The following is a 14,331-nucleotide window of genomic DNA, read 5'->3' as shown; positions in this document are numbered from 1 at the left end:
TCTTCAGATGAGTCCCTCCCTAGGATCAGGTTCCCTCTCTGTCTGTTTGAATGCATTTTGCAAGGGAAATCCTTGTCCCTTCCCAAAGCCCCTGCACCTGTCACCTGTAGCCACCCCATTCCTGCACCCAAGTCCCTCCCTCTTGTCCACCTGAAGCCTTCTCTCCGGATCTGGAAAGACGACAATCCCCACCCTGTACAGACCCCCTCATTTCATGGGACTGGGGCAAGGATTTCAGGGCTCTTTACTCTCTTACCCTTTCTATCTCAGCCTCTGAATGTTGAAGCTCTGAATCCACAGAATAAAGTTTCACTCATCTTTACCCAGTGATGACATTCACTACCTGGACCCAGTTCTTTTTTTTTTGAATTGTAGGATAATTGCTTTACCATGTTGTGGTGGTCTCTGCTGTACATCAACTTGAATCAGTTATAATTATATATTTCCCCTCCCTCCTGACCCTCCCTCCCCAACACACACCCAGTTCTTGAGACCCCCAGCTATAGCTTCAACTGTCCTCTCCTGCCCACATCCTGCAAAGCAGCCCCCAGAATGCAGGAGACCCATGCAGCTAAGGGAGGGGGGAAGACGTTCATCAAAGAGGGTTTGAAAGTGAAAGTGTTAGATACTCAGTCATATTTGACTCTTTGCAACCCCATGGACTGTAGCCCGCCAGGCCCTTCTGTCCATGGAATTTTCCAGGCAAGAATATTGCAGCAAGTTGCCATTTCCTTCTCCAGGGGATCTTCCTGACCCAGGGACTGAACCCAGGTCTCCTGCATTGCAGGCAGATTCTTTACCGTCTGCATCACCAGGGAAGCCCAAAGAGGGCTTATTTTCCTTCAAAAATACATTTAGGTATTTTAAAATATGAATGACAAAAAACATTGTGTAAACAATGGTAGAGTGGATATAGAGAAAATCAGAGAGGTCACATGAATACCCAGTCTGGGAAACTGACTCCTGGGCTGAGCTGAGTTGAGAGTGCCTCCCTCGGGCTCCCAATCTCACCCCCAGGGCAGAAGTAGGAAGGGTGAGGATGCCCCCTGCTGGGCGCACTAGGAAGCACGGGCCTCCTGGGGAAAGGCTGGGAATCTGAGCAGGGCAGATCCTCAGGGAAGTCTCCGGAGGGTCTATGTCAGTTGTGGCGATGGGTATGCTGGAGAGTTTGGCATGGCCGGGCTTTGGGTGGTAGAAGGCTGTGAGAAGTTAGCTGCAACAGGGTGCTATCTCCCAGGGAGATCCAGGTGGCCTGGAGCCCCATAGGCAGGTCCTGAGGTCACTTGCTCACCTGGCAGCTCTGCATGAGGACCCCATGCTTTTTGGGTTTTCAACCTGTTCATCAGAGAAGTTTAGTGGTGGAAGTTGAACTTAGGTCTTTGGGTGGCCCCCTTACCAGATAAATGAGTCAGATTAGGTGGATTTCTCACCTGCTGCCATGACTTACCTGATGAAGCAGTGGGGTTCAGGAGCCCGGAGGCCTGTGGTGAGTCTTGGGCCAGTGGCCAGCTTACTTTTGAAATGAAAATGGCTCAGATGTTGGATCCTTGAAGATCGGTTTCCTAGTCAGGCACGGGGAGCCAGGCTGGGATCGCTGCTCTATGAACCCACCCACCTACTAGCTGGTTTGTCTTGTGATATCTTTATTCCTGTGCCTCAGCTGTCTCACCTGTAAAATGGGGATCGTTATGCCTCACAGGACTCTATAAGAATTAAATTATATAGTGGATGTAAAGTACTTCATACAGGGCCTGCACATGAGCACAATAGTATTATCATTGTTGTTGTTAATATTATGACTTGTTAGCAGACACAGACAGGAGAAAATCAGTTTCTCATTAGTCTCTCCTCAGTATATATTGCTATCCTTTCCACAAGCATCTTCACTGACTTGCTCTTTGGATTCTTTTTCGGCAGTTTGTGTGGATTAGGGGCTGATCCCAAGGTATGACCCTACCCTTCCCAGGGCAGATTGAGTTAGGGGTGCTCCTGGTTGTAGACCTGAAGCAGACTGTCCCCCAAGCAGCCTGTGCTCCTGACGTCATAAGCACAAGGGCTCACATCATGGACAAGCAGCAACCTCCCACCACCTTAGCATCATCACAGCACCCACAGTTGATGAGACAGGCATGAGAGTAAGGACCAGGGGCTGTCCATTAGTCTGGCTGTACATCCAGCTGTGGCTCCAGACCCAGCCACCAAAGGCATGCTGAGAGCTGAGTGTGAATGGAGGCAGGGACAAGGCTGGGTAGCAGGTGCTGAGCTTCTAATCCCTTAGGGAAGAAAGCAGGTGATCAAGAGTTCTCTGCAGAAACCCAGGAGGAAGGTATTGCCTGTCCTCCCATGCCAATCCCTCCTGGAATCACAGAAGAAACCTGGGACTTCACAGTGGAGAAGAAGCAGTCCCATGTGTGTTTCCCTTTGAAGTGTCATTTTGGATCAGACTTACATGGAGGTATAGCTGGGGGAAGCCTGGATCCATCCTCAAGAAACGTTGATTTCAATTTCAACTGGAGAAAAGGTTTGCTATGAGATCGTGGCAAGCTACCTGAGCTCTCTGATCTTTAAGCTTTTGATCATTTCCAAGATTCATTCCAGCTCCAAAAATCTTTCCATTCAGAAGGGCCAACCTTGTCACTTTCCTCTGACAGATGACAAACCTAGAGATGAGAGCTGAAGACAGCAGGAGAAGGATTGCCTCTTCCTCCTATAGGCTGTTCTTGGACACATTTCTCGTTTTCTCTGCCACAGTTTATCTGTCTGTGAAATGGACCTGTTTTCTTAAGTGTGATGGAAATAAGTTAGACACATTCTTCTCCAGGCAGGCATAGTGACTTGTGCATAAGGAATGCCCTCAGAACTGATTGATTGCTTCCATCCTGACTCCTGTCCTGATCCATCTTTTTATCAGGACCTGGGCAAAGCCACAGTGAACCAGCCCTTCAACTTTGCAAGTAGCAGGAAGCCAGTGAGGACAGGGAGGGTGTTGAGAGACACACTCAGGATCTCCAAACATCCTAACCTGCTGGAGCAATAGCCTGAACCTCACAAGGTAAAATGAACAGGGCTTAACTGAGAGATCTGGGCTTGGCTCCAAGGCACCGACTGTACAAGGACTGGTGGGGGTGGGGGTGGGGGTGGGAAGTAGCGGCTTAGCAGAAGCATGTGTGAATAAAACTGAGGGTTTTCGCTGACAGCCAGTTCCATATGAGTCAAATGAAAAGGCTGCCAAAAAAGCGGACAGACTCTTAGGCTGCTGAATTAAAGTGGAATACTGAGCCCAGTGACTCTCCATTTTGATATCAATCAGAATCGCCTGGGAAGCTCTGGAAACAGTGCCTATTCCTTGCTGTACCCAGACCTTCTGAATCAGGACCTGGGATGTGTGGGTGGGGAAGGGGAAGTGAGGAGTTTGGATTTCTAAAGAGCTTCAGCCTTGGTTCCAAAGTGTAGCCAGGGCTCTAGAACCAAGGAAGACTCAATCCCATCCTCATTCTTGGCATGTCAGACCACATTGACTGTACTCCGGAACTTCAGTCTCTGTGGCTTTATCATGGGGGAAAGCAAGCTGGAGGACATTTGGTGGAAGCTGGCCAGGATGTAGGATGCACCCAACGTTCTGTGAGGGCTGGCGGAGGGAGCCATAGCACAGAAAATGATGGTGAGGTCCACCTTCAAACGGATGAGACCTGTTCACCTTTGGATCCCAAAGATTGGAATTTTAGGTGGTTTAGGTGACTGTCTTAGATCAGGTTTCTCATGAAATATTATGAAATGAAGATTTGCTTGTAGGAAGTTTATTGGGAGTTATTTAGTTATTTAGTGCTCTCAGAAACAACATATCTGAGGGAGTGAAGGAATCAAGATTGAGCAGAGGAAGAAAATGATCAAGGATGCAGTCACAATCAAGGACTCCTCCACAGGGAGCTTGAAGGTGGGGAGGACCTTTCAGAGTTGGTCCCGACTGAGGTTGAACGCCCTCCTGCAACACTGACCTGGTAGATGATCCTTCATGAAGTCAGGAAAGACAGCTCATTTTGGCAGATGAAGGAAATGCCTAGGGAGAGACTCAGCTGTGAGCCATCAGCAGCAACACTCCTACCAACTTGGGGATAAGCTTCTTGGTCCCAGAGGCAAGATCTGGGTGGTGCACCCTAACAACCAGGACAGTATTCCCCTTTGCACAGCTCAGAAATATTTGCATCATATGTTAAGCACCCTCTGCCTGGGAAGAGGCACTCCAGAATTCTGGTGATTGTTTCCTCTGGGGAACTTACAGGGAGGCAAGTAGGATGAACTATAGTCCTCACTACTGAAGCTTGTCTTGGTGTCAGGCTGATATTCAGCATCCCTCCATTACCCCATCTAGATTCTCTTTCCCTTCAGTTGGTATCTCTCATGATCTAAGTGGACCACCTGGCTCAGGAGTCTGAGCTCCTAATCACTGTGCCCCTTTTAAGCCATGCTGCCAAACCTATCAAAATTGGGCAAAAGAGTATCAAGAGACACCCTAGAGGATCGCCTGAGTGCCAAACATATCCTTCCCTGGCCCCATGATAGAGCAGCAGCCATTGTCTTCCCAAGCATCAGGGTCAAGTACCCCCAGCAGGAAGTGACACCTTTTTCTTGCCTGCCAGTCTCTTGACACAAGGAAACTAAGAGGCAGGAAGCAGCCACACTTAAAGTTCATGAGTTTTTTTTCCTGTGCCCTCATGGAAATGTTCCACCTCTAGGAACTAGATTCTCTGAACCCAGAGATCCTAGAACTGTAGGAATAGGAACCATAAATTCTCCCAAAGTATCATTGGGAGTGATGGTGAGTGGGGCTGCTCCAACTTCAACCCCATGTTTATTAGGCTTCTGTATCCTACTGCTGGGCCATATTATAATTAGTAAACAGGGTGCATACTTCATCCTGGAGCATGATGTCCCACAATCTCTAAAATGGTGCTTCAGCTGCACCTTTGAAAGACTGTTCCTTCACTCTATCAGCTCTTTTCACCAGTATATAGGTAGCAAAGAATGTGATAAGACCAGAAGATTCTGTGACTATGTGCCCATTGTTTTGCTGTGAAGCAGGACTCTTGGTCTGATGTAATATTGTGTGAGATCCCATGTCTATGAATCAAACACTCTTTAAGCTCTCAGAGAGCAGTGCTACTTGAGGCCTTTAGCAAGAAAGAGAAAACGATCCAGAATACATGCCAATTCAAGTCGGGTTAAATCACCAACGCTTCTACATTAAAACCGGTACAATGTAGTCAATTCATCACCAAGTAGCTGGTTGGCCGTCAGATGTTGGCAGGTTGGAGATTTGGCAGGAACAATAAAAAGTCAGCCTTGGTGAATGAGAGCCCATTCTGTTAGGCCTATCCCTGCCACCATACAATATGTGTAGCCTCCACCTATGCCACATGGCCACTTTATCCGTGCACCCATTGGGTCAGCACAAGTGGTCAGTGACAGAGACTGACTAATGTCAGCTAGCCAAACCATTATATCTACTTGACTATTTAGCCTCTCCTCCATGGTGGGTCCCCTCCGGTGGCCATTAACATACAATGTGTGGGTCTTCACACTTTGTGTCCACTCCTGTAGATACATCCACGTGCCTCTTCTTGTTCCCAGTTTTCCATTGTTTCTCTTTCCAGGCCTCTAACCAACTCATCAAACCATTTGCTACAGCCTGTGGGCCTGCACATATTTTTATGTAGGGCTATTCTACCAGGCAGCCATGAAGATAATTCAGGTCTCCAGATATCAGTGTCAACTCAGACACTGTATGACCTTAAAAAGTTTGGCTATTCCACTTTCCCCCGTACAGTTACCCAAGTAAACGGCCATAGGTCCCTCTGGGGAAGGAGTAGAATTATCATTACTGTATTGCCACATCCTCCTGGGACCCAATCTCTTCTTCAGTCAAAGGGTTTTGGATCTGAAAATGGAATCAGGTCTGGAAACCAGACAAGGTATTGTGCCTTTTTTTTTTTAAGTTGATATTTCTAATTCTTTTCTTGATTTATTTATTTAAGTTGCATTTATTTATTTTGGCTGTGCTGCCTCTTGGTTGCTGTGCAGGCTTTTCTCTAGTTGTGTAGAGCAGTGGCTACTCTCTCATTGTGATGTGTGGGCTTCTCTTTGCAGCCACTTCCCTTGGTGTGGAGCACAGGCTCTCAGGCATGGGCTTCTGTAGTTGAGGCCCGTGGGCTCAGTAGTCACTGTTTCCCAGGCTCTAGAGCACAGGCTCAGTAGTTGTGGTTCATGGGTTTAGTTGCTCCACAGCATGTGGGATCCTCCAGGATCAGGGATTCAACCTGTGTCTCCTGCTTGGGCTGGTGGATTCTTTACCACTGAGCGACCAGGGAAGCCTGGTATTGTGATTTTTTATTGGGACAACTATCACCAGTCTCCTGGTCTTTCATTCTTGATTTCTTTTCATTGTACAACTCAGCAATTCTGTGTGTGGTCTGTAAATTCCTGGGAGTTCCTGAAACCATTTCAGGTATTTCACAAGGTCAAAATATTTGCATATAAGACATTATTTATCTTTTTAACTGTGTTGACATTTGCACTGGTTGTACAAAAGCAATGTTGCATAAAATGTCCAGCACCTTATCAAACCAAGGCAGTGGAACTAAACTGTTCTGGTAGTGGCCAGGGAGGGAGGAAAGGGAAGGAAGGAAGAGAAGAAAACGGTCAGTTTTAGTTAAGAATGTCCTTAATGAAGCAATGAAATTTGTTAAATTTTATTAAATCATAACCTTTAAATACATGTCTTTTTAATTTTCTCTGTAATTAAATAGAAAGTACTGTATTGCACACAGAAATAGAATGGTTCTCTCAAAAAAAGTACTTGCACAATTGAGAATAACCTAAACTAGCCATTTTTTTTCATGAAACATCACTTTCACTTGAAAAAATAACTGACAGATAAACTGTGGTTATTGGACTTGGTTATTTGGCAGATATTTTCTCAAATTCAAGCCAAGTAAGTCTATAACTCTGAGGAAAACAACTGATAGTATCTGTTGTCAATGATACAATTTGAGCTTTCAAATGAAAATCAGAATGTTAAGAAACTTGTATGCACTATCATCAAGTTGACAGATTCCCAATACTTCTGATGATAATAACAAATTTGATTTTTAGTATTATATAATGAATTGTATCAATACATGAAAGATCTGTATAATTCAATGACCTAATATTTTCCAAATGACCAAAGGATGTAACAAAATCTTGCATAGGTAGAAAAGTCATTCAGAATGCAAGATATTTTTTTTTACCAAGAGTATATATTATCTTCTAAAATAAAAATAAAGCTGGTGAATGCTGAAAAAAAAAATAAAAGAATGCAAGATAGATCAATAGACTTTAATGCGATTGAGTACAAAAGTTCATTGAAAGAGTTTCATATTCTACATTATAACTACCATTTAAGAAAATACCACTTGTTGAGTTTTGGTGTAGTATCAAAGAAAAATACCCACAATTAGTTGAAAAGACTATTAAAATGCTCCTTTTCCAACTACATATCTTTGTGAGGCCAGATTTTCTTCACGTATTTTAACCAAAATAACATATAGCCAACCACAGCTGATATGAGAATCCAGCTGTTGTCTATAAAACCACATTTAAGAGACTTGCAAAATTGTGAAAAGGGAACTCTGCACTGATTTGCCCCAGTAATGTTACATCCTATTAACCATCTGCATGGCTCTACCATCAGGACCCCCCATTGCCAGTCCAACTTGCTGCTCCTTACAATGGTGTGCCAATCTCCGGTTTCCATCATTTTGTGGTCCTGTCATCCCCACTGTTATTAGGGAGCCAGTTCTGTTTCGGTCTCTTGCTGTCAGCCCTGACCTGCAGAGGACAGCCAAAATTCAGCTTCTCAGTAAGTGCACTCCTCTGCTCTGATAACAAGAGTATCCTCTGGGCCCTCCTGAAGAACTGAAGTGGATTTCTGGCCTTACACAGAATATCTACTAAAGCATGACCACTTCTCTGGGTTTTTTGAACCGTCCTTCCACCTTCTGCCATGATACTTCTGGCATTTCCATTTCAGTTGGTGGCCTGTCTCCCAGGATCCTTGTCAGGATATGAAATCCTGTTTCACGGGAGAGTGCTCCTAAATCAGTAAACTCCCCCTCATTCAACTTATTAATAGTATTCAGCTCCCCCTTGATTCAGCCTATACATTCTCTCCTGGCTCCTGTCAATACATACTGGCTACTTCTGCAGCATTTTGGAGATGGAGCCCTCCTCCTTCTTTTCCCAGGTTTGTTGCAACTTGGCTCTGTTTGTTGGTCTTGTGAGCCAAGAGAAAGATGCAGCTTCCTTCAGTGCCTACAGGCAATGTCCAGAGACAGTGGCAGCTGTGAGCCATCAGAGGTCAACATCCCTAGCAGATGGAGGAATGAGTGCCTTGATCCTGAGGGTGATGTGGGCGGTACTCCCAACGTCCATTACAGAGACAACTTTCAGCTCTACCTATGAGGCAGAGAGCAGAGATCAGGATCTAAGGTCCTAGAGTCAAAAAGACTCAGGTTTGAATTCTCTCTAGTTATGAGACTTTGGGTAAGTTGTTGAACTTTTTTGGAGGCAATTTATTCATCTCTAAAATGAAGATAAATAATAACTACCTGATAGATTATTGTGAGACAAATGAGACAAAGAATGTGAGTGCTTAGCATAGTGCCGGCTGCGTGCATGTCAGTTGTGTCCAACTCTTTGTGACCCCATGGACTGTAGCCTACCAGACTCCTCTGTCCACGGAACTTTCCAGGCAAAAATACTGGAGTGGGTTGCCATTTCCCCCTCCAAGGGATCTTCCGGACCCAGGGATAGAACCCGAGTCTCCTGAAGCTCTTACATTGGCAGGTGGGTTCTTTACCACTGAGCCACCTGGGAAACCCTAGCATAATGCTGAGCATATAAGAAAGATGTGGATGTCGCTGCTGCTACAATTGGTCAGAACTTTCCAAACCTTGAAAGGGCTGCCTTAGGGAGCAGACAATAAGGTACACCAACATGGAGGGTCTTTTAGCTGATGCTGGAGGGTGCTCCATAGGATGCTGTGGGCAAGTTTCTAGGGTTATTTACAAAAGAGGACCTTTGGGGCCTATTCTGTCCCCACGCTGCTTTGATTCTCTGCTCTGACTCTGCCTACCCTTAGTCCAAGAGAGGCTCTTAAAGAAGCATATTCACTTTCAGGCCACTAGGGGGCCATTTAGTTGCCTGCAATAGGAATACACTAATGGTTTCTTAATGGCTCAGGCACCGCGGATATCAGGCTCAATTATACCTGAAAGCATTTTGGGTTCCTAGGGTAAAAGACACTGTGTAAATCCAGATAATAAATAGAGCTTATTGATGACAGGTTAAAGAAGCTGGCACTGTTTAGTTTGGAGAATAGGGTGAGAGGATTTGAATAGGGGCTGCAAGTATATTTATTCTTCGGTATGGAAAAAAGTGACAGGCTGTTTTCCTACTTCACTGGGAGCCAAGCAAGAAGAAAGAAGTTTAATTTGCAACAGAAGAAACTGAGTGCATTCAAGGAAGCAGTTGGAAGGAGGCTTTGGGTTGGATGGACTCACTTGGAATCTTTACTAATAATTCACCTTGGTATAGCTGATACGAACAGTCCTACCAGGAAGGTCAGAGAGTAAGGGAGAGAAGAGAGTTCAACATCCAGAGACAATCCAGGGGTTTTGACTTAACAGGTCATCCTGCATGATGGGCTCTGGCCACCGTGGGAGCAGAATGGGGAAGGAGTGGTTGTCTTTTCCCCATCAGCCTGCAGAAGGCAATAAGCACTCCACACGTTCAATGTCCTTAAAATTTCTCAGAAAAGTAAAAGGGACTGCTGTTCTTGGAAATAAGTCCGGCTGGCCATTGCTAGTGGCAGACTCACACCTGAGCTTCAGGAATCACCTGGCTATGGTGCTGCAGTTCCAGACACTCATCAGCACACTCAACTCTGGCAGCCACTTGACTTCAGTGCTGCTGAGGAGGCAGGGAAGCAGCGTTGAGGTGGGACTTCTTCGTAAGGGGGCATGGTGTCTTGAAACTAAGAAGCTGGAGAAATGGAAAAGATAAAGATGGTTCAGCTCCACAGAATTTGAAGCCAGGAGCCAGGAGGAAAGATTCACCCACAGAACCCCATGAGAACTGTCTTCTCCCCACCCGACCCCCACCACTCCAAGGCAGTTTCCCCACACCCATTGAGATACCCAGGCGGTCCATAGACACAGCTCTGGGAACTAAGGAAGCAGAACTCAAGGAGGAGAGAACCAGAAATTTTAGAAAATCTCACAGACAGGGAATGCAGGCGGGGCCGAGAGAAGACAAAAGAGAGAAGTGGCTACTGAGAGTCCGAGCTTGGAAAGGGGTCCTCAGCACCTAAAGGAGGGATGACAAGCCCCACATGGGAAGGGTGGCAAGGGAACACCGCCCAGGCTGAGACCTGAATTGGGTCAGAGGAGGGGAAAGTCCTGTAAGCCGCTCCACCGGTTCAGTGGAGCCTCTTGAGTCCATGGATCAAGCCTAAACCCGGGAGCCAGAATCCCCCTAAAGCGGGATCTGGGACCTGTTGCAAACTTCAGGACTAAGGTGGGAGGAGAGTCTGGAGAACCAGCTCAGCACGTGTACTCTCCCGACTCCAGAATCTAAGAGGACAGAGAATCGGGAGAGCGCCTGAAGCCCAGGCGGGATGCGGCTGCGAGTGGGAGTGAGGGCTAGGAAAGGAACCGACCAGCTGCAACCTCAGTGCATTCTCCAGGTTCCTGGGCTGCCTACGCCAGACGTGGGCAAGGCTCGCTAGGAGTAAAGGGGTCTGAAAGACCCGCCCGGAGAGTACGTGGGACGGGGCGCGAGTCGAGAGCACCAACGTGAAATCACCCCCCGCCTCTGGAGGTAAACTGAGGCCTGGGAGCGGAAGCCGCTGCTGCTAAATAACCTGTCACTTCGGGCAGTCTGAACACAGAGGGGAGGCGCCAGAGTTGACAGCTCCGCGCTCCGACCGCCCCTCCCCGCCGGGCTTCCAGTTCACCACTCCGCCCCAAAAGACGCTGTTCCCCTTTTAAAGAAGCGCCGGAGGCTCCCACCCTCGCCGCGTCAGCCCGTGCGGGGCTGCGGCGACGTTGCCCTTTTAAGAGACAGCCTGTGTTAACCCTCTCTTAACGGGGCGTCCCGGCGGGGGGGGCTCCCGGCGCCCGCCAGCAGTCAGCCTCCTCCCCGCGCGGCACTTCCGGACCCCCGCCGTTGCCCTTTTAAGAGGCAGCCCCCAGCAGCGCTTTCCCCCGCCCCCTGTTGCCGGCGCGCGAGGCGGGGGAGCCCGGCTGGAGCGGAGAGCGCTGTCCGCGCGGCCACTGGAGACCGGGCGGCCGGCGGCCGGGCAGGCGGCGGCGGCGGCGGATGGGGACTTGGAGTCGGGCGACTGTGGCGGCTGTGGCTGTGGCGGCAGCGAGGAAGCAACTGACCGGCCGGCGGCGGCGGCGGCGCTGGCGGCGGTGACTGGTCCAGGCCCCGGCGGCGGCTGCAGCGACGCAGTGGCGGGCTGCGGGCTGGCGGCGTGAGGAGCGGCTGCGGAGAGCCGAGCGGCCGGGAACCGAGGGCGCCGGGCCGCCCCTTGCCCAGTCCTTGCAGGCCGCCAGGCCCCCTCCAACCGGGGCCGTGGAGCACCGGGGCAAAGGCCGGGGCCCCCCCATGAAGGAGCGCGACGCGACCCCGGCCGAGCGGGGCAAGCCGGCCACCTACACCGGGGACAAGAAGGCGAAGATGGCGGCCAAGACCAACAAGAAGTGGGTCCGGCTCGCCACCGTGTTCGCCTACGTGCTCTCCGTGTCGCTGGCCGCCATCGTGCTCGCCGTCTACTACAGCCTCATCTGGCAGCCGGTGGGCGCCGGGACTTCGGGGGGAGCCGCCGGCCCGCCCCCCGGCGGCTCCAACGCCACCGGCCCGTCCGGGACTTCGGGGGCGGCGGCGGGGCCCAACAGCACGGGATTGTCCCGCCGCGAGGCGCCGCGCGACGCGCCCCCGCTGCAGGCGGCGCGGCCCGTGTCTCCGGAACCCTCTGCCGACAGCCCCCAGGCCGGGCCGCTGGAGCAGCCGCGGGGGGCCGAGGAGGACGAGGAGGCAGCAGCGGCGGCGCCGGGGAGTCGTTGAACCCCTCGGTGGCAGGGGCGGCCGGAAACCATCCTCCCCAAGCCCGGAGGCAGGACTTTGCAGCAGGACCGGGCGGGGAGCCCGCGGAAGTGACCCCCACGGGAGTGAACGCCTCTCTTCCTCCGATGATCGCCGGCTCGCCCCAGGGGTGAGGGCCCTGCAGCTCATCTTCAGCCAAGGGACCACTATTCCCCGGGGGCTCCGGGTTTGGTCTTCCTACGGACGGTGCTGCGCCAGGGCCCTGAGCCATAAGGGGGGTGGGGGAGGGGTGGGGAGATCCCAGCACTGAACCCTTCTGCGCCGCTAGCTCTTATGTATCCTACGTGGAGGGGTGACTTGGGCTTTCCCCCAAGACTTAAAGAAAGGAGGGAGCTGTAGGGGCTCTTCTTTAACAAGCCGAAGCTCTTGCAAGGAGGCAGGCACGGAAAGTAGTGGAGCTCAGGTACGTCAACCTAGTTGCAGTGGCCACAGATGCATTTAATTTATAGATCCCTGTATATAGTTGTTGACATATGCACTAGAAGCTATAATTACATAGAACTACATGTATCCTCCCACACCCTGGGTAGCTACTGACTGATGGGGTTAAGCAAGGGCTATTTGCTGGCCCCCAAAGTGCAGCTAGCCAGAAGGGCATAAACACTTTTTCATTACCCACTTTTTTACCTTTTCCCCCTCCTATTTCAGAAAGATAGGTTTATGACACAAAAGAGTATAATCGTTCTCAAACCTGTTGAAAGGACGATGGAAAACCTTTGAGGAAGTAGAAGCAGTTTGGGGAGGGTGAGGAATGTACCCGTCCCCTCCTCTTCCCACCCTAGTGCCCCCACCTAAGAGGCTTTCTTTTCCAGCCCTAAGTATCTGGATACCCGCCAGGGAAGAAAGGAAGGGAAAGAGCAATGTCTCTGTGCTTCAACCCTTGGCCTTCTCACAGAGGTTAGGAAGAGCAAGCTTTTGTAAGTAGAATGGTTCACAAGTGTTTTCTCTTTTTTTTTCCCCGCTCTTCGAGGTCAGGTCTTGTTCTGTAATCACCTTCACCTTCCCTCTCGCCCTGAGCCTGTAGTGACAGGGTAGCCCTGTGATTAGAATGGAATCCAGAGCTTTGAGCACATCCTCTGGTTTTGAGTTGTACTGTGGAACTCGAAGGGCTGAAAGATGGGCTTCAAGCTCAGGATTGTGTTTTGATAGCCAGATAATAGACCACCCATGGAAAGTTAAACTGGCTAGTCTTTACCTCTCCTGATAAGCCCTACTTATATGCAGCCTATACTTTCATTGAGATGAGAAACAGCAAGTGAAATGACAGATGTAAAGCTAGCTCTGGGGCCACAAGAATTCTACATCCTCAATTTGGATTCCATTTCCTTCTGCCACTTGCTTTTAGGCAATTGAGTGTGGGTAGTGACAAGATATCAAACCCCTTCATGTTTCCTTTTTGGGAAATGAGGCACTTTAAAACAACGACAACAGTTTATCCACCTGAGTCCTGAAACAATTTGTCTCTCCAGTTTTCTGGCCTATACTCCAGTTAGCTCTGATCCAGGTTTACAGGACCACAGCCTCGACTTCAGCCATGTCCTGCTGTGGGCAAGATAAAAGCAGCTGAGCTGTCATTGCCTAGGGGCAGGCTGGTAGCACCCCCAAGGTGTCTTGGCTGAAGGAGATTTCCGAGCACTTGACTTTGGTCGTCAGGAAGCCTTCGAGACCTTTTTAAATTTTTGGTGAGGGCCTGGGGGAAGAAACATAGAATGCCACTTTATAACTTCAATAATAGCCTGTAATTTATATTTATTGTGTGAATTTTTAGTCCTATATTTTAATAATTTGTAAATCAATCTCTTATTCCAAGAATCCTTTGAACTGGCAGGAGAACATCTGGGAGTCCAGTCCCCTGTCCCCATTCTGACCCCTGCATTCTGGACTGTTGAATCCACTTTGGGATGGATCGGCGTCTAGAGAGACCACTTGTGGGTTCAGCTGTTGGCCTCCAGACTCTAACGCCTTCACTGGAATTGGGACATCAGCTCCAGCCCCAGCTGTGAGCGTGACCAGAGACATTATTTATAATTCAGCCATTTAAGATATACCTGTACTCAAAAAGTCCTGTATATTTTTTAAAAGTTTTATTTTTCAGGTGAACAAAAATACATTCTAAGAACTCTA

At 49.1% G+C, this 14,331-nt stretch overlaps 1 protein-coding gene and 1 long non-coding RNA gene across 6 annotated transcripts; one reads left to right on the top strand and one right to left on the bottom strand.

Moving 5' to 3' along the window:
- Positions 1 to 6,794: 6,794 nt before the first annotated feature.
- Positions 6,795 to 11,040, bottom strand: LOC123328109. Of its 2 annotated transcripts, none has more exons than XR_006542884.1 (3): positions 10,961 to 11,040; positions 9,937 to 10,080; positions 6,795 to 8,493 (listed from the first exon to the last, which is right to left on the bottom strand). It is a non-coding gene; the product is annotated as an uncharacterized LOC123328109 (long non-coding RNA). The 2 variants fall into 2 exon arrangements; XR_006542883.1 differs by lacking the exon at positions 10,961 to 11,040 and adding an exon at positions 10,469 to 10,928.
- A 209-nt stretch (positions 11,041 to 11,249) lies between these two features.
- Positions 11,250 to 14,331, top strand: INAFM2 (InaF motif containing 2). Of its 4 annotated transcripts, XM_044925220.1 has the most exons (3): positions 11,250 to 12,316; positions 13,020 to 13,124; positions 14,018 to 14,331. In XM_044925220.1, exon 1 carries the CDS (start codon positions 11,710 to 11,712, stop codon positions 12,166 to 12,168), a length of 459 nt encoding a protein of 152 aa, XP_044781155.1. In that variant the 5' UTR covers positions 11,250 to 11,709; the 3' UTR covers positions 12,169 to 12,316; positions 13,020 to 13,124; positions 14,018 to 14,331. The 4 variants fall into 4 exon arrangements, 3 of the variants coding, with proteins under 3 accessions (XP_044781155.1, XP_025151705.1, XP_044781154.1); XM_025295920.2 differs by lacking the exon at positions 13,020 to 13,124; XM_044925219.1 differs by having other exon boundaries at positions 13,020 to 14,331.

Source organism: Bubalus bubalis, chromosome 11, assembly GCF_019923935.1.
Source record: "Bubalus bubalis isolate 160015118507 breed Murrah chromosome 11, NDDB_SH_1, whole genome shotgun sequence".
In the NCBI taxonomy this organism is placed as follows: Eukaryota; Metazoa; Chordata; class Mammalia; order Artiodactyla; family Bovidae; genus Bubalus; species Bubalus bubalis.
This window is presented reverse-complemented; position numbering and strand designations above follow the sequence as displayed.

What these genes read in the sequence shown, in the direction of transcription:
- INAFM2 (XM_025295920.2), top strand. Translation starts at nt 11,710, where the DNA reads ATGAAGGAGCGCGACGCGACCCCGGCCGAGCGGGGCAAGCCGGCCACC.